Source organism: Natrix helvetica, assembly GCF_964273705.1.
Source record: "Natrix helvetica genome assembly, chromosome: 1".
NCBI lineage: Eukaryota > Metazoa > Chordata > Lepidosauria > Squamata > Natricidae > Natrix > Natrix helvetica.
Window position 1 is genome coordinate 61,926,598 of NC_138548.1, and position 18,158 is coordinate 61,944,755.

At 42.6% G+C, this 18,158-nt stretch overlaps 1 protein-coding gene across 4 annotated transcripts in view; it reads left to right on the plus strand.

Annotated features, from left to right (window-relative positions):
* The window catches only part of HEATR5A (HEAT repeat containing 5A), a 79,388-nt gene that overhangs the window by 19,323 nt on the left and 41,907 nt on the right, over positions 1-18,158 (plus strand). For all 4 annotated transcript variants that reach the window (XM_081936872.1, XM_081936870.1, XM_081936871.1 and 1 more), the window contains 8 exons: positions 810-1,060; positions 2,452-2,563; positions 3,843-3,995; positions 4,619-4,718; positions 7,029-7,138; positions 13,475-13,638; positions 13,724-13,899; positions 14,808-14,913. In XM_081936872.1, the coding sequence (XP_081792998.1) occupies positions 810-1,060; positions 2,452-2,563; positions 3,843-3,995; positions 4,619-4,718; positions 7,029-7,138; positions 13,475-13,638; positions 13,724-13,899; positions 14,808-14,913 (1,172 nt within the window). The remainder of the gene's footprint in view (positions 1-809; positions 1,061-2,451; positions 2,564-3,842; positions 3,996-4,618; positions 4,719-7,028; positions 7,139-13,474; positions 13,639-13,723; positions 13,900-14,807; positions 14,914-18,158) is intronic.

Here is an 18,158-nt window from a genome sequence, read left to right on the forward strand (position 1 = left end):
TCACAGATCATTATAGGGAATCTATTGGGAACATGTTGTCGGGATCAGTTCTTAGTTTAGCGATGAGAGGGAAGACTGCATTTTTATATCATGTTGAGATTTCAGAGTGTTTCACAGAGCTACAGTATATAAGGACTGTGTCACAATGAGACAGCAGTTAGCCTAACTTAGGTAATTTCATTAAAAAGCCAAGAATATTGCACCTGTTAGTAATGGGAGACAAGCAAGAAATCCCAAACTAGGTGAATTAAGAAGTTGAATAATCCCTTGAGAGAAAGCTTTAATAAACCATTTTTTTATAATCTTGCCAAGAAAACAATATAAATGTGTAATTACCAAGAAATGGCTCAAATGAAAGGGGGCTTTACAAACAAAGCCACAGTTCTATATGATCCCGATTCACTTATTGCAGAATTCTTGGGAACATTTTTTTAAAGAGATGTTTGTATAAAATTGCAGTTTTGCTACTGAAGTGGGATTTATCCTTCTTTTTGCACACATGCCACAAATACCTCTAAGGGTGATGATGACCTAGTCAGGAATAAGAATCTGCATAGCTCTTCTTGGCATGCCTGTCCTGCCCCCCCCCCCCCCAAGTGTCCATTTTGGCTTAAGACAATATGGTTTGCACTGAGTAGCTTCTTTATTTTTATCAGTCTCCCAGAAAATTCTGACAATTCTGCAGGTGTTTTTTTTAGCTTACAGTGAACATACAAGGGCAAAAAAGTGGAAGCTCTGTTGATTTATGGTCTCAGTAAGCATTCTCATATCTATGTGTTTTTAATCTTTTAATATGTTCGATTTTACAGGGGTCCTGGATGCCGTAATCTCCATTCTCCTTCATCCCTGCATTTCAGTTCAGCTAGCAGCAGCATGGTGCTTACGATGTATTGCTGTAGCATTACCCTGCTATCTCTCTCCACTTCTGGATAGCTGTATTGAGCGCCTGACAGCAATGAAATCCTCTCCAGAAGCAGTGACTGGCTATAGTTTTGCCATTGCTGCTTTGTTAGGAGCTGTCAGAGAATGTCCTTTAGGAATTCCACACGGCAAAGGGAAGGTAATTATTAGAACAGTTTGTCTGGGAGTTGTTGCGGGGTCAAATTCTACAGGGAAAACCTGTCCATGATAAAGGTTCTGTATTCAGAAACGTGTAACATTTCCCAGACTGTAGCTCAATTGGTTCAGTTTTACAAATTGTGTTTCACAGAGTGCATGAACCAGTCATAAATACTTCAATAATGAAATTCTTATTGCTGTTTAGTTATTCCATCTGTTTATTAGACATGTGAGAAACATTTGTAAGAGGTAATTTGTAGAACGTGTCAGAGTGAAATAGCTCTCCCATTTTGGCTGGCAGAGTGCTCATCCAATCCAAAAATGGGGTGGGGGGGCACTTTACCTGCCAGAGGTATCACAGCCTGGTCCTCTGCTATTTCCAGGCCAGCCCCTTGGGCCAGATTTAAGCACTCTTGAGTTTAACACCCCTCTTCTAGTTCATAAAATGCTATGCCATACAACATCATCTTTAGTTTCATGCTCAAACAGAATAATTATTCTAGAATTTATTTCATGTAATATATATGTTACGGTGAAAGACCGAAATTGGTGAATGTCGACATTCACCGGTGAATGTCGACATTCACATAGTCACTTGGTGTATGTCCGAAATATTTGCTTATTTCTGACTTACACCGGCCAATGTCGACATTCACCAAGTACTAATGGTGAATGTTGGACATGTCGGAGATTTATATTTTTTTCTCCGTATTTCGGTGATGTAACGTTTTCGCCTCTCTTTGCGAGAGGAGCTGCAGCTGCTTCTCTCAGCGAAATTTCTTGAACCGAAATCTCATTTATGGGAAGTAACTTTTCTTTACAAATTACGAACTGGTTAGGGTTAGGGTTAGGGTTAGGGTTAGGGTTAGGTGATTGTCGACATACACCGGTGAGGGTCCGAATGTAAAACCCTAACCCTAACCCTAACCAGTTCGTAATTTGTAAAGAAAAGTTACTTCCCATAAATGAGATTTCGGTTCAAGAAATTTCGCTGACAGAAGCAGCTGCAGCTCCTCTCGCAAAGAGAGGCGCAAAGAGAGGCGAAAACGTTACGTCACCGAAATACGGAGAAAAAAATATAAATCTCCGACATGTCCAACATTCACCATTAGTACTTGGTGAATGTCAACATTGGCCGGTGTAAGTCAGAAATAAGCAAATATTTCGGACATACACCAAGCGACTATGTGAATGTCGACATTCACCGGGGAATGTCGACATTCACCAGATTTCGGACTTTCACCGTAACATATATACATGAGAAAGTTAATTTGTGGGCCATGACATATGCAGAAGTAGTGTATATGCATCCCTTCATAAGAATTTAATTTTGTATTAAATTATTTTGTATTTTTGTATTTTGAAATAGTGAAGATTTTTGTTTTCATGCAGGTTGTCATGATGGCAGCTGAGGACCTTTTGCGTTCAGCTGCTCAGAATAGTCGGATTTCAATACAAAGAATGCAATCAGGTTGGCTTTTGATAGCTGCTTTAATGACATTAGGTAAGATTAATCACCTATATATCTTTATTTCTTTATCATAAAAGTTGACCACTTCTGTACTTCTTGTCTGATGTCACTGTTTCAATATATATATGAACAAGTTCTAATTGTTTCATAACTGTAGAAATATAGTTAACTTAATTATTACTTCCATGTCATAGACCATAGAGAATTAATTTTTTCAGTATAATAAATACACAAACTACATCATTTATGTTATATATGAATCATAAACAACCACACTTTCAAGGGTGAAGCAAACAGTGTTAAAAAGAAATATGAATATGTAGATTAAAGATAATTTTGGTTTTCTCTCTAGCCCTTGCAAAACATTCATGTAACAGGGACTGTAAAATATTGTTTTCCACAGTGTCCACTATATAGTTTATGGGAAGAACATGAGAACAATGCAGAGGAGAATTTTAGTCCTGATTGGGATGCTGCGGTAGTTTTCCCGAACTCCAGTGAAGGGCAATGGAAGAATAACCAATTATCTTTATTTTGTTCTTGTATTGCTAACACAGATATCCTTTATAATCACTCATTCTGTTCAAAGCTATAACAGTGCTGAACGAGGGGGACTTACAACTGTCACAGTGTCCAGCTGTCACAATGTCCCCATTGACACATGATTGCAATCCAGGCACTCAGTGTGTGGCTTATGAATATGTGACCATAATCACAACTTACCTGCTCATGAAAAGTCAATGGCAGATGGGAAAGTCCACAGGAAGTCAGAAGTCATTCCCACCATTTTTTGTCATAGCAACTGCCCGTGTTGTCCCTATCTCCCTGTAGCATCTGTGCATCTGCCTCAGCACCTTAGCACCTGCCTTTGCCGCCCTTACAAATCCCCAGACTTTTGCCTGGGCCTCTTCCTTAACAACTGACTCCTGGGATTATGGTGGCAATCAGGAGTGCTAAAGTAGCTATCGCTAAGCAATGCAGTCACACGATGTTCCGCTTTGTGATCACATTGCTTAGTGATGGAAATTCCGGTCCCAATTGCTATCATAACCAAGGACCGTCTGACTACAATGATTCAGAGTATGAGAAATCAATGTTGAGTAGTTAACATATTTTCACACTTCCAAATATTTCTACTTCAATTTCTCATACCCATCAAACTTTGCTTACAAAAGGTCCCTTCACTTTTTAGAGTATTTTGCAAGGGCACACAGGAGCTTCAGGATGAAGTGGGAATAAAATACTTTCATTAAAGAAAATGTTTCAGTCAATACCACCTACAAAAAAACATTTCAAATCTTAAAAATAATAGGTCCTGCCGTGGTCCAGCATCATCTTCCTAGAGTGCTGTTATTATGGAAATGTGCATTTCCGGTATGTCCTAAAGACTTAGAAACTGAGAAGAAACGTGGTGATTCATTTACATGGCAAGTGACACTGGAAAGCCGAGCAGGTGCTCTCTGTGGTGGGTGAAAATCGTGGCTCTTTTTACTTTTACTTTTTTTGAACTTTCAGTAGCAATAAAAGTAAAGAATGGTCTTCTTTTTTCTCCATTGATTTCCAATTCCAGGTCTTTATGTAACACTTTTTACACATAAATATCTAAACTATAGGCAATTGTAGCTTATTTGGTTGCAAGTATAAAATTTTATTTATTGCTATATTACATGCGGACATTTGGTGCATAAGAGAGGTACTAACTACTAATCAATACTAACCTTGCAGATTAATTTTTAACTTAATGCTCTGATATATTAATTAGACCATCAGACTGTTTATTCATTGTTCAAGCATTGGAGATAATATATCTCTTTCACTACTTCTGACTGAAAAGTAGTGAACCTCTGACTACATATTTATGTATGTAGAATAGCTATCCTTTATATTCCATAGTACAATGGTATTATTTATTGTTTCATAATGGCATGTATTTATATACCATCCATCTCGCAAGGCTAGATATATCAATTAAGTATAATTTATTATAACATTCTTCTCTTATTATTTTTTTCTACTTCTTTCTATAAGAAGATAGTATTATGACTTGTGTATATAGACTGATTTGCAATCAATATGCTTTATTCTCAGCTATCAAAGGCTTTATTCTCTATTGTGGAGGACTCCTTACAGATGAAGTGATTCAAAGACTGCTTCCTCCTGTCCCATGTGCTGTTGATTTACTGACACAGTAAGTAATAATATTTTTATTTTCATTGTCAATCAACATAAAGCAGCATTCAGTGATAAAATTACAGCCATCCCATTGTGATACCCTATTTCCCTGAAAATAAGACATCCCCAGATAATAAGCCCAATCGGCCTTTTGAGCGCATGTGCTAAAATAAGCTCTCCCCTGAAAATAACCCCTCCCCGAAAATATTGCAACACAGCAGCAGCCATGAGGTGACCACGCTCGCTGCCTTCTGCACCTCAAAAATAATAACACCTCCCCGAAAATAAGGCCAAGTGCTTATTTCGGCGGTCAAAAGAAAATAACACACTGTCTTATTGTGGGGGAAACACATTAGTATAATCTACCTCATATGATAACTAAGATTTAAGATTTAATTTACTAAAGGAAACTATAAAACCATGATATTATTAAGATTGTAAGATTAATATTATGAAGAGAAGAATGAGTACAATATAGTAAATTTATATAATTTGGTTGTTAATGTATACAGGTAGTTCTTGACTTACGACCACAATTGAGCCCAAAATTTCTGTTGTTAAGCTAAAATTTGTTAAGTGAGTTTTGTCTCATTTTACAACCTTTCTTGCCATAGTTGTAAAGTGAATCACTGCAGTTGATAAGTTAGTAACCTGGTTGTAAAGTGAATCTGGCTTCCACATTGACTTTGCTTATCAGAAGGTCGCAAAAAGTGATCATGTGATCTTGGGATACAGCAATGGTCATAAGTTTGAACCAGTTGCCAAGCATCTGAATTTTGATCACATGATCATGGGGTTGCTTCAAAGATCGTAACTATGAAAAATAGTCATAAGTCACTTTTTTCAGTGCTGTTGTAACTGTGAATGGTCACTAAATGAACTGTTGTAAGTCGAGGACTACTTGTACTTAGTGCTGAAAAAGGAATCTTGCAACCAGTCCTCAAATTTTCACCCATCACAGCATCCTTATGGTTATGGCATTGTGATTTTGGCACATATTTATGATGAGCACAGTATCCCACAATCCTTGATTGCTATTTGTGACATTCATGGCTGGCTTCTGACGGGCAAAATCAGTGGGGAAGCCAGCAGAGTCACAAGTCCTGATCAGGTGACATCGTGCTTAGTGACCTGCAGTGATTCTCTTATGACTGCAATAAGAACTGACAAACTGACATAAGTCTGGCATAATCACATGATTTTTACTCTATGGCTGCATTGTTTAATGATGGAGTTGCCAATCGCAGTTGTTACTGATAAGTGAGTGCTCTCTGTAATCACTTTAGTTTTAAAGACAGTGGTCCTTTGCATGTGTGTTTATCAGGATGATGCCGTGAACTAGGTTGAAAGGGGGAAAAGCCTAGTGAATAAGTATGATGGCCTTGAAGGATTAAGGCAGCTATCAATAAATGAAACCCGATCCCAGATCAAGAATGTAATTTGCGAAAATGCTTCCTGCAGCCCCCTGCCCTTTTCCTGAAAATAAAAGAGACAGGAGAGGTAGCATGAGCAAGATTCTGTTATTTTAACTGTTCTAATAAAAGTATTTTTAGATCTATATCCGAGGTGGGCTGCTATGGGTTCGCCCAGGTTTGGGAGAACCCATAGCTAACGTTATGGCCAGTTCGGAGAACCTCCAAATCCTATCTCTGGCTGGCTCCGTCCATTCTGCCCTGCCCCTCCTACTCGGCCCCTCCCATGAGTCTCCACACAGCTCGTTTTGGATGCAAGGTAAGTGCAGGGCCTACACGGAGGCTTGGGGAGGGGGAAAAACAGGCCTCCTGGAAGTTTCGGAAGGCCATAAATGGGCCCGTTTCTTGCCGCCGGAGCCCACGAGAGACAGTTTTCGCCCTCCCAGAGCCTGGGGAAGGCAAAAATGCCCCCCCCCCCATTGTGCAGGAGGCTGACTAGTCCACACCCACCATGGCCACACCTACCCAGCAACCAGGCAGTGAATCCATTGCTAAAAATTTTGAAGCCCACCCCTGTCTATATCTTAGTCCTTATAGGACTGATAAAAAATGATCTAGAGTATATATGGAGTGTACATTGTATCTGTTGGCACCGCCTTAAATCATGAGTGTTTTCTTGGATCAGGTGCTAGCTATGGCTAAACTATAAGAAAAGGCTATAATTTCTTTAAAGGAATTCATCCTTGCTCTGAATCACCTTTTCCCCTTTTAGTTCAGATAGCTGTCCATATGTATGAAATCAATAGCAGATTTATTCATGTATTTAGTGTATAGGCTGTCCATTTTACATACATGGCTCTAAATGAATTGAACAGCTTTTGTTGTAACAGTAGGATTTTTTTTAATCTTTAAAGGCTTCCTTCACTAAATAAAATGTATGGCAGTACTTTAAAACTATCATCAGTGACATATAGGAAAAGACTTTATGAACTGCTTGCTTTGTTGCCTCCCAAGAGTTATGAAGGTATGTATACTTCTTCCTAAAATATTTCTTGCCTTCTTTTAATAACAAAAGGAGAAGTAAAGCATTGTAATACAGAATATAATTAATTTGTATGTAAGAAAAAGCCTTAACACAGAATGATATTTGAAAAGCCTGTACCAGATTAATTCCATCCATAATATTAGTTTAAAAAAATAGAGACAAAAAAAGTGTTGGATTGGCACAAAAGGCGAGCGGAGACGTGAGGCGAATTAACAACTCTTTATTGAACACAACACAGTCAACGTATTTACAGGAGAGAAGCAAGCTGGGCTCGTCTGACAGCTATTTATGTGAAGCTGTCAGACGAACCAGCCAATCCACAGACCGGAGTTTCCCCGCTTTCAGCCAGGTCGCGTCTTAGTCAATCAGACGCGACCTGGCTGTTGCTAGCGCAGATGCCGGCTGTCAGGGGGAATTCCCTGACGTCATCTGCTTGGATATAACACTCCTTCCCCCCCAGTGAGTGCGCATGTGCGGACGACGCACATACGTACTCACGCAAATAGGCTGGGCGGCGCCGGACCCGCCCAGAACGTCTCAGTTATACAGGAGACGCCGGAGGAGAAGGTGGTGCCCGTGGAAGCTCCTCCCGCAAGGGACGGGAAGGGGGCCCCAGGTTGCCAGGCTGTTCCTTTGAATAGAGCGGGTGCAACCTATCCAAAGTGGTCCGCAGGCGCCAGCCCATCAGCAGCTCGGCTGGAGACTTCCCGGACAGGGGGCAAGGAGTGGCATGCTGTACCAAAAGGTAAGCAGCCACCCTTGAGTGCCAGTCTGCCCCATCCATCCTGCCTAACGCCTCCTTGGCCGAGCGGACCGCCCGTTCCGCCCGGCCATTACTAGCTGGATGGTATGGGGCGACCGCGGCATGGCGAATGCCCTGAGAGGCCAGGAACAACTGAAAAGCGGTGGACGCAAATTGAGGCCCGTTGTCAGAGACAATGACGTCCGGCAAGCCATGGGTGGCAAAAAGCCTAGTCAGTTCTCTGATCGTGGCCTCGGCTGTGGTGGATCTCATGAGAATGAGCTCCACCCAGCGCGAATAAGCGTCCACCACTATCATGAAGACCTGGCCTCTGAAGGGGCCCGCAAAATCAATGTGTAGGCGGGACCAAGGCCCACGGGGCAGTTCCCATTCCCGCGGTGCGGCCGCCGGTGGCGCCGGTCGGGAAAGTTGGCAGGGGGAGCAGCCGGCCACCCAAGTGGCTATCTCGTCGTCTATGCGAGGCCACCACACATAGCTGCGTGCCAGGTCTTTCATGCGCACTATGCCTGGGTGGCCCTCATGAAGGCGAGATAGCACCTGGTGGCGCAGGCTGGGTGGAATGACCACCCTGTCACCCCACAGGAGGCACCCACTGTGAAGTGACAGCTCCAGCTGCCTGGCCTTGAAGGGGCGAAGGTGCTCAGGCACCGGTCCCTCAGGCCAGCCCCTCTGGACCCAAAGCATGACCTGGGACAGGTCAGGGTCAGCCCTAGATTTTGTGGCCACATCTCCGGAGGAGAGGGGCAGAGCCAAATCCGCTATGGCCAAAACCGACAGGCAGGGCACTGTCGGAGGGTCGGAAACGGGAAGGGGGCAGCGGCTTAGGGCATCGGCGTGCCCTATGTGCTTGCCCGGACGGTAGAGCAGAGTGTAGCTGTAAGCAGCTAGGAACTCTGTCCACCTAGTCATGCGCGGAGAAAGTATGGGAGGGGTCGGCTTGTTACCAGCCAAAAGCCCAAGGAGTGGCTTATGGTCGGTGAACAAAGTAAAATGCCGCCCATAGAGGTAATCGTGAAACCTCTTAATCCCTGACACTGCAGCCAGAGCCTCCTTGTCAATCTGGCTGTAGTTGCGTTCCGCAGAAGTCAGTGTCCGGGAATAAAAGGCAATGGGGGCCTCCGAGCCATTGGGCAGCACATGGCTCAGGACCGCCCCCAAACCCACGGGGGAGGCGTCACAAGCAAGAGTCAAAGGCATCTTGTCCGAATATTGGACGAGGACTGCCTCTGACGTCAGCATGTCTTTGACAGCCGCGAACGCATGCGCTTCGCAGTTGCCCCAGCGCCAGGCTGCCGATCGGTCGAGCAACCGATGCAGCGGCTCGGCTAGTGACACCTTATGCGGCAAAAATGGCGCGTAAAAGTTAAGTAAGCCAAGGAACGCCTGCAGCTCCGTCTTGGAGGCAGGCGTGGGGGCATTCCTGATGGCTGCCACCTTGGAAGGGGTGGGGTGAATTCCCTGGGCATCAATGGTGAAGCCCAGGAAATCCACCTGTGGCACAGCAAACGAGCATTTGCTGCGTTTCAATTTTAAGCCCGCGCCCCTGAAACGTTCGAGGACCTTCTCTAGTACTTCGATGAGGCCCGATCGGCTGCTAGCGGCGATCAGGACGTCATCGAAATACGGAACCACGCCAGGGAGCCCATGGAGCAAACGCTCCATAAGGCTCTGGAAGATCCCCGGGGCCACGGAAACGCCGAATTGCAAGCGGCGGCAAGGCTAAGCTCCACGGTGGGTGACGATGGTCTGCGCGGCCGCCGCCTCGTCATCCACCGGGAGCTGCTGGTAGGCCTGCGCCATATCCAGTTTCGCAAAGATGCAGCCTTGTCCTAAAGAGTGGAGCAAGTGCTGTACTACCGGACCTGGATAGGGGTTCGCCTGGAGGGCAAGGTTAATGGTGGATTTAAAGTCAGCGCAGAGGCGAATAGAACCATCCGCCTTAACTGGGATGACCAAAGGGGTCTCCCACTTGGAGTAATCCACAGGCTCCAAGACTCCCTGCGCGACGAGCTTGTCCAGCTCCGCATCAACCTTGGCCCTCAAGGCGAAAGGCACCCTACGGGCCTTCAGCCTAATGGGGGCAACCTGGGGATCTAGGTTGAGGGAAATGGGAGTCCCCTTATATGCCCCCAGCTGCCCATCAAACACGTCGGAGAACCTTGTAAGCACGTCGGCCACGTCAGGAGGCGTGGCCATTACTTGCCTTACCCCGTGCACTGACAGACCTAGTGCTGGGAACCAGTCAAGGCCCAGGAGGGCTGGCAAAGGCTTTTCCACTACCAAAAGGGGAAGGCACCCCGAAAAGTCCCCATACTCCACCCGCACCAGGTGACAACCCAGGGTAGGAATCAGAGTCCCCTGGTAGTCCCGGAGGGTTGCGTCTGGGGAGGAGAGTTGGGTCTTGGAGATGCCTGGGCAGAGGCGGGAGAACTCTGCCCACGACAGGAGTGATCAGAATGACCCCGAGTCCACCTCCATGGTGCAGGGGGAGCCTTCAATGACGAGCGACGCCTTGATGCGCTCCGCACCTGCACCGGTGTGGAAGGCCAACTCTGCAGGGCTGGCGTGTTGATCAGCGTCCACGGCGTAGCAGCCTCCACGCGAAGGCTGCTGCTGCTGCTGCTGCTGTCGTCCGGAGCGGCTCACAGGTCACGGCTTGGCGGCGGCTGCAGTCGAGGTGTCATCAGGGCGCTGAGGCAAGGGAAACTGCGCTCTGCAGACCTGGGCCAGATGTCCTTTCTTAAGGCAGCGGTGGCACACCGCAGCCTTAAAGGGGCAACCAGAGCGATCGTGGTTGCCTCCGCAGCCCAGGCAGGCGGTTGCGGCTTCTCGGGCTCGCTGAGGGGCGCGTCTTCTTGATGACTGGCCTATACGGGCCACCGCTCCTTCCTCCGGGTAGTCAATCGGCAGAGGGACCAGCTCGTCCACCAGGCAAGTGCGGCCGGGCGGAGGCGGCAGGTTGAACATCTCCGCCATTGACTCGTCGGAGAGTTCAGCCGCCCTTGCCTGTTCAATGGCCCCGGTGAGCGTGATGTCCGCTTGGGACAGAAGCCGCCGGCGCAGGCGTAAGTCTTTGACGCCGCTGAGAAACTGCTCTGTGAGGTTGCGGTCCAGATCGGCGAACTCGCACCTCATCGCCGCTGTGCGAAGCGACTGGAGGAACTGGCTCACGGATTCCTCCGGCTTCTGCACGCAGCGTCTGAAGGCATAATGCCTCGCCACCCAGGATGGGGTAGGGGCATAGTGGCGCTGTAGACGCTCCGTTAAGGTGGCCCAGTCCAGTGAGTGGACTGGCTGAGGAGCTGCTAGTGAGCGAGCGGCGCTGAACATCGGCGTGCCGCAACAGCTCAGAAAGAAACTGCATTTTTCGTCGTCCGGCACATCGCGTCGGCCGTTGGCGATCAGGTAGCACTCGAAGCGCTCCAGGAACGCTTCCCAGGTCTCGCCGTCGCAGCCGAAGGGAACGAACGTTGGCATCGCCGACATGGTCTCCTCAGAGTTCAAAAGTTAGACAGTAACGAAGAGAATGGTCGCCAGGACAATTGTGCCGAGGTGGAACGTTTGGTGGGTTAGCGGCAGCCAAATCCCACCTTCGTCGCCAGTGTTGGATTGGCACAAAAGGCGAGCGGAGACGTGAGGCAAATTAACAACTCTTTATTGAACACAACACAGTCAACGTATTTACAGGAGAGAAGCAAGCTGGGCTCATCTGACATCTATTTATGTGAAGCTGTCAGACGAACCAGCCAATCCACAGACCGGAGTTTCCCCGCTTTCAGCCAGGTCGCGTCTTAGCCAATCAGACGCGACCTGGCTGTTGCTAGCGCAGATGCCGGCTGTCAGGGGGAATTCCCTGACGTCATCTGCTTGGATATAACAGAAAGCATAATTTGAATAAAGGTTAAACTTTTAAAAAGCAGTATATTGTATTCAAGAACAGATATAAATTCTGCCTGGGTAGACTTTATGAATTCAGGTATGATAGCAGAGCATATAGTACATTGTGTCCATTATGATTCTGTTAGATACTTGCTTTAATTACAGTGATTTCCACCAAGGTCCTCTGTTCCGGCGGGAACAGAGGTTAAAATCCTATTGGTCGAAGAGTCTGACAGCTCCCTATAAAAGGGCTGCTGTCAGACTCAACCTTCGCTGGATTGTTCTCACTTGTTGTACTTAATAAAGAGCTGTTGTTACCGTTAAGCCTCTGTGTGCCTATCCATTACCCGATCTAACAGATTCAGAATCTAAATGATCATATGAACTTTTTGCTCTCTGGTTCTTCCTCTGCTTTTTGTTTTCAGTATTTTTACTTGTCAGATAGAGACTGTAGATGTATCCCTTTGTGCAGTGAAATTCAGAAATAGAAGAATTGCTGTAACACTAAGTAACAGACATTAGGCCACACAGCAGTTCAACCTTTTAAACCTTAAACTGTCCCACAAAGTCAATTTAAACTGCAGGGTAAAGAATTAAAAAATATACAACTATTCTGTCTTACCGGTAATGACCAAGAGTTTTCTGATTTTCATAGCTAATTTGTAGTTTTATCTTAGGGCAGGTGTGTCAAGGCTGGATCCGGGCCGCAGGGTGCTTATATCTGGCCTGCAGGGCTGTCCTGGAAACAGCAAAGGACCGGCTTGCACTGCCTTTGCCAGTGAAAAAGGAGCTCAAGAGAGCCATGAGCAGCCCTCCCCAGCTCCATTTTCGCTGGCAGAGTGTTGCAGGAGGCTGTTGCAGCCAAAAACAGACCTCAGGAGCCCATTTTTGGTGGCAGAGCTTGGGCTACCACTGGCATCCCTGACACGAGTGACATTGAGCTGGCCACACCCATCCTGACCATATCCACCCTGGCCCCCTGAGGTCAAACACAACCCTGATGAGGCTCTCAACGAAATCGAGTTTGACACCCATGTCCTAGGGCATAATGTATTATAAGGCATTGCAAGTAGTATATTACAAGCTAATGTATTTCTTTTTTGTTTCTATTATACTATTATAAATGCTACATATTTATAAACGTGAGCTATATTTTCCTATTTTAATTTCGGGTAGTCTACCCAGTCACTGAAAATGAAAAGAAATTCTAGCTGTAAAAACACTTCTCTTGATATTTGCGATCTTGAATCTGGTGCTTCACCAGAGTGTCAATCTTTCAATATCAGATTTATTTCAAAAGATATCATGCCTGAATATTTGGAATTGCAAGATCTATTTTCTAATAAGTACCTAAAAAAGGAAATACCACTTCATTGAGTTTTATATTTGTATTCAACAGCATTTTTGCTTTACTGCAATAATTTCTGGAGGAAATTAGTATTTCTTCAGCTTTTCTTTCTAACAATTGATTATGATATGCTTACATTCTTGTTTTAGAAAGCCTTTTATTTTTTGGCATAAAATATTTCATATGAGATAGTTTAGGTTTATGACCCACAAATCCACACATTTATCAGAAATCACATTTCTTGTCCTTAAAGTACTGTGTCAGTACTTTATTTGGGTACCAGCTATGCATAAAAAACTTTTTTCTTTCACTTCAAAAATTACAGGAAGTTTCTCTGCTGTTCTTAAAGAACTAGTGCAAGACTTGACTCAGCTCGATAATCAGGCAGCTGCCTCTGCTGCGTATCTTCCGCCCTTTTCCCACCACTGCGAACTTGCCTTATTCGATCCCTTCCTGCAAGAGACAGAACACAGATTTATTGAAGAGCAGGTATCATATTTTAGTGACTATTTATGCACATAAAGGAAAAAAACCATGTCCTGTATTGGCCATTGATTTTCTTCTGTCTTTGCAGTTATTCTTTATTAACAACACAGTCGGGGGAAGCTTGGAGTTTGACCCATTTGCAATATATGAGAAGGCTGCGCATGGAGATTCAGTGCCTAAGCCTTTGTCTCCAACTTCATCTATTGTCAGTGCAGCAATACGCCTCTTTGGAGTGGTATTTTCACAAGCAACAGAGACCCAAAGGTAAAGATGCTACAGATGAGACTTCAGTTTCAGATTAGTTACTTGTGGAAAATACATTATTTTTCAAAAACATGTATTTTATCTAAACATTCTTTTTTGCCTTATGAAGTAAATCATGATAGGAATTGTCTGTCTTAATTTATATACCATGTATATGTGTACGTATGTACATATGTATGTATGTACATATTACAGGGCCAAGGGTTTCCCTCTGAGAAGTATAGCAGTGTGCTGAGTGTTATGTGACAATAATTATACTACTGAGCAAGCTGATTGGGCTGTCAGTACTGGAGTTGTATAAAACAATGTCATAGACCTGCAATTTTTATATGAAAAAAATTCTAGCTGTAAATGAAATATATGATAAATTTATTTTATCGTATTATATTTGCACGTTTAGAATATGAATCTGAAAAGTGCTGTATTGTGCTTATCATATAGATCTTCTTAAGAACTCTGAATTCAGTTATTATGAAAGATTGTTAAAAAAACCTTCATTTATATTCCACATAAATATGAGATTTGAAATCAATTGTAGATGCAACTTTATTAACGTGTGTGTGTGTGTGTGTGTGTGTTTTAATTAGAAAGTTCTGACATATTTCCTGGGTGGTTCTTCGTTTCCTCAAGTCACAAATCCCTGAATTAGGTATAGAAAAAAACACACTGAAATATACTGGATGTGTGCCACAATAGCTGCTTGGATGCTTTTGAGAGGCAGCTCTAGCCTTGACAAAGAAGTATAAACAAATGTTGAGAGAAAATTTAGAGATTAACACTAAGAAATAAACATCTTGTTGAGCCATATTTTATAGACTTTACAGTATATGAAACAGGAGCATCTACAATATATGAAATGGGAGAAAGGCTCATTATTCCATTTCCTTTTGACTTTGTATGTATTTAAGGCTGCAAGTGCTGGAACAGTTATTGGCATCCATAAAACAAACCAAAGGATCACGGCAGCAGATAATACAGCAAAATATTATATCAGCAGTTTGCAGTGCCCTAAAGGTAAGAGTCACCCTTCTGTTTATTATGAAAGTCAGTGATATCCATCATAATCGTTTAAGGGGAATGTGAAACAAATTTGTTGTCTTGTTTTCTTTGAAATTCCTGGTGAATTTTGTTGTCTGTTTTTCTATTATTGAAAAAATGTAATTTAAAAAAATAGATGAATTCAACTGCTATTATACCTTTGTTGTGCTTCTAAAGTTGAGTTGGTTGAATGCCATCTATAGCTAGATGATAACTGTTTCATTTTGCAAAGTATTTACTTCCATACATAACACCAATGCTTGTTTGCTTTTTACATAAAAGGTGAACTACCCTGTACAGCTTAGCATTATAGATGAATGCAGCCTTGGTTTAATATAACATACATAAAACACATCATATCAAAAGTCAATGCATTTTCTTCTGCCTTAAAAACTTCATTATAATTTTAAGGTCATATGAGAGACGTTCTAAGTGTTATTTCAACAGACTACTATATATTAAATAACTTGAACTTGCCTTGCTTTGATGTTAAAACAAAATCTGCATAATGTATTGCTTTATAGTAATAAATTACTATTCCTTTTCATTATAGTAACAAAGTACTATTCCTTTTCATCAAACCTCTGAAAACCTTTTAACTACAAGAGGGAATCCATGTTCCCAGATTCACTCTGCCTCTCTCATGCTCAACATTTTATGCTGAACAATAATTTAGTATAAATTTAGCATAGCATTCAAACCACTTGTCTCTCTTTAATAATTCTTGGCTTGCAATTCTATTCTTATTATATAATATGCAACATCATCATCATCATCATCATCAATACGAAAATGAAGCCTACAAATACTTAGGCATTCTGCAGTTGGATAATATCAAACATGGAGAAGTAAAAACTATTGTTAGGAGAGAGTACACCAACAGAGTTAGGAAAATTTTGAAATCTAAATTAAATGGTGGAAATACAATCAAGGCCATAAATACCTGGGCAATACCCGTTATAAGATACACAGCTGGTATAGTTAACTGGACACAAGCTGATTTGGACATTTTGGACCGAAAAACCAGGAAACTAATGACAATGCACTACAGTTTACACTGATAGACTATACCTGCCCCGAAAATCAGGTGGCAGAGGATTATTACAAGTGAAGCAAATAGTTGAAGAAGAAAAACATGCACTGGCTGATTATTTAAAAGAAAGTCAAGAACATCTATTAACCGAAGTAAAGAACAAAAATCTACTGAAGGCCCAACAGACAAAACAAGAATACAGAAAAGATGTGATAAAATCAAGAATGGAGAGTTGGCAGAACAAAGCATTGCATGGTCAATTTCTGAAAAAATAAAAGATAAAGTGGACAGTGAAAAAACTTGGTTATGGTTAACAACAGGTACATTGAAGAAAGAAACAGAGTCACTAATCCTGGCTGCGCAAGAACAAGCTATTCGAACAAATGCCATTAAGGCCAAAATCGAAAAATCCTCTGATGATGCCAAATGCAGACTCTGCAAAGAAGTTGATGAAACTGTTGACCACATACTCAGCTGCTGTAAAAAAATTGTGCAGACTGATTATAAATTGCGGCACAATTCAGTAGCACAAATGATCCACTGGAATTTGTGCAAAAATTATAATATTAAAACAACAACAAGCTGGTGGGAACATAAGCCTGAAAAAGTCACCGAAAATCAGATGGTCAAGATCCTATGGGATTTTCGTATACAAACAGACAAAATACTGGCGCATAACATACCAGACATCACACTGGTTGAGAAAAATAAGGTTATAATCATAAACATCGCAATACCAGGTGATAGCAGGGTCGACGAGAAGGAACATGAAAAAATCGCGAAATACCAGGACCTAAAAATTGAAATTCAACGATTATGGCACAAACCAGCAGTGGTAATTCCAGTGGTAATTGGCACACTGGGTGCTATTCCAAAAGCACTGGAATTACATTTAAAACAGTTAAAACTTGACAAAATCACCATCAGTCAAATGCAAAAGGCCGCACTGCTTGGATCCGCACACATATTACGAAAATACGTTATGACGTCCTAGGCCCCTGGGTGGGGCCCGACTAGTAATCAATACCAAATCCGGCGAAACAACTGGCCGCTGTGATACAGTTCTGTTGATGCAATAATAATAATAATAATAATAATAATAATAATAATAATAATAATAACAACAACAACAACAACAACAACAACAATAATAATAATAATAGAATTTTTTGACCCTTGGATCCTGAGGATAAAAAGGTGACTACATTTCAATAAATACAGAAATATTGATGTATTTGTTGAATTATAACGGAAAAATCTGAGATAATAGAGGTTCTCACTTTGTTCTATGCTTTGCAAAGCCTAAATAAGGCAACATTCATGTACCTGTAGATATATTAGATTGAGAACATAATTTGGCATCTAGAATCAACATAATTTGGCATCTAGAATCAAGGAGAAATGATAACATGCCTTGTCAGGGGAAAAACACCCTGTTGGAGATCAATGGACCGTGGCTGATTCCCTTCCGCATATCTTTTGAGATATTGAGAAAAGTAAAAGTCTTTAAGAATTCTAATTAATAAACAAACTTTTAATAATAAAATAATAAAAGTAAATGAAACAGAAAATAACTAATTGGTTACATTTTGATAATGAAAGCTACGTTTGCCAAAGTTGGCTGCCGAACAAAAAAGAGAGGAATTTGGAATGTGTAACGCGTGCGCAATAAATCACTTTCAGATAAGAACCTTTTTTTGTTTTATGACCTGCGCAATAAAGCTTTCTTAGTTTAACTCTTGAGTGTCAGTTTAGGCAGTTCAGGCTTAGCAAACTTTTTAACATCGTGACACCCCTTCTTTTGCTAGTCTGGGCTGACATCATCAAATCATCAATTAAGGCACATCTTCTTTCGCAGATACTCGTGTTGATTTGCGGCGAGTGGTTTGTTAAGCATGTCTGCAATCTGATCATGTGTAGAAACATATTGCAATTTAACAAAACCTTGCTTAACTAATTGCTTTGTGTTTTGATAACGAATGTCAATGTGTCTGGACCTAGAACCTGTAAAATGTGACTCAGAAATATAAACAACAGATACATTATCTTCCATCACGGTGATTGGTCGAATCAGACGTGTCCAGATATCTGTGATCAAAGCATCAAACCACGTTAGAGAATTACAAGCATCTGAAACACAAGCATATTCAGCTTCAGTAGATGAACATGAAACAAAACTCTGTTTTCT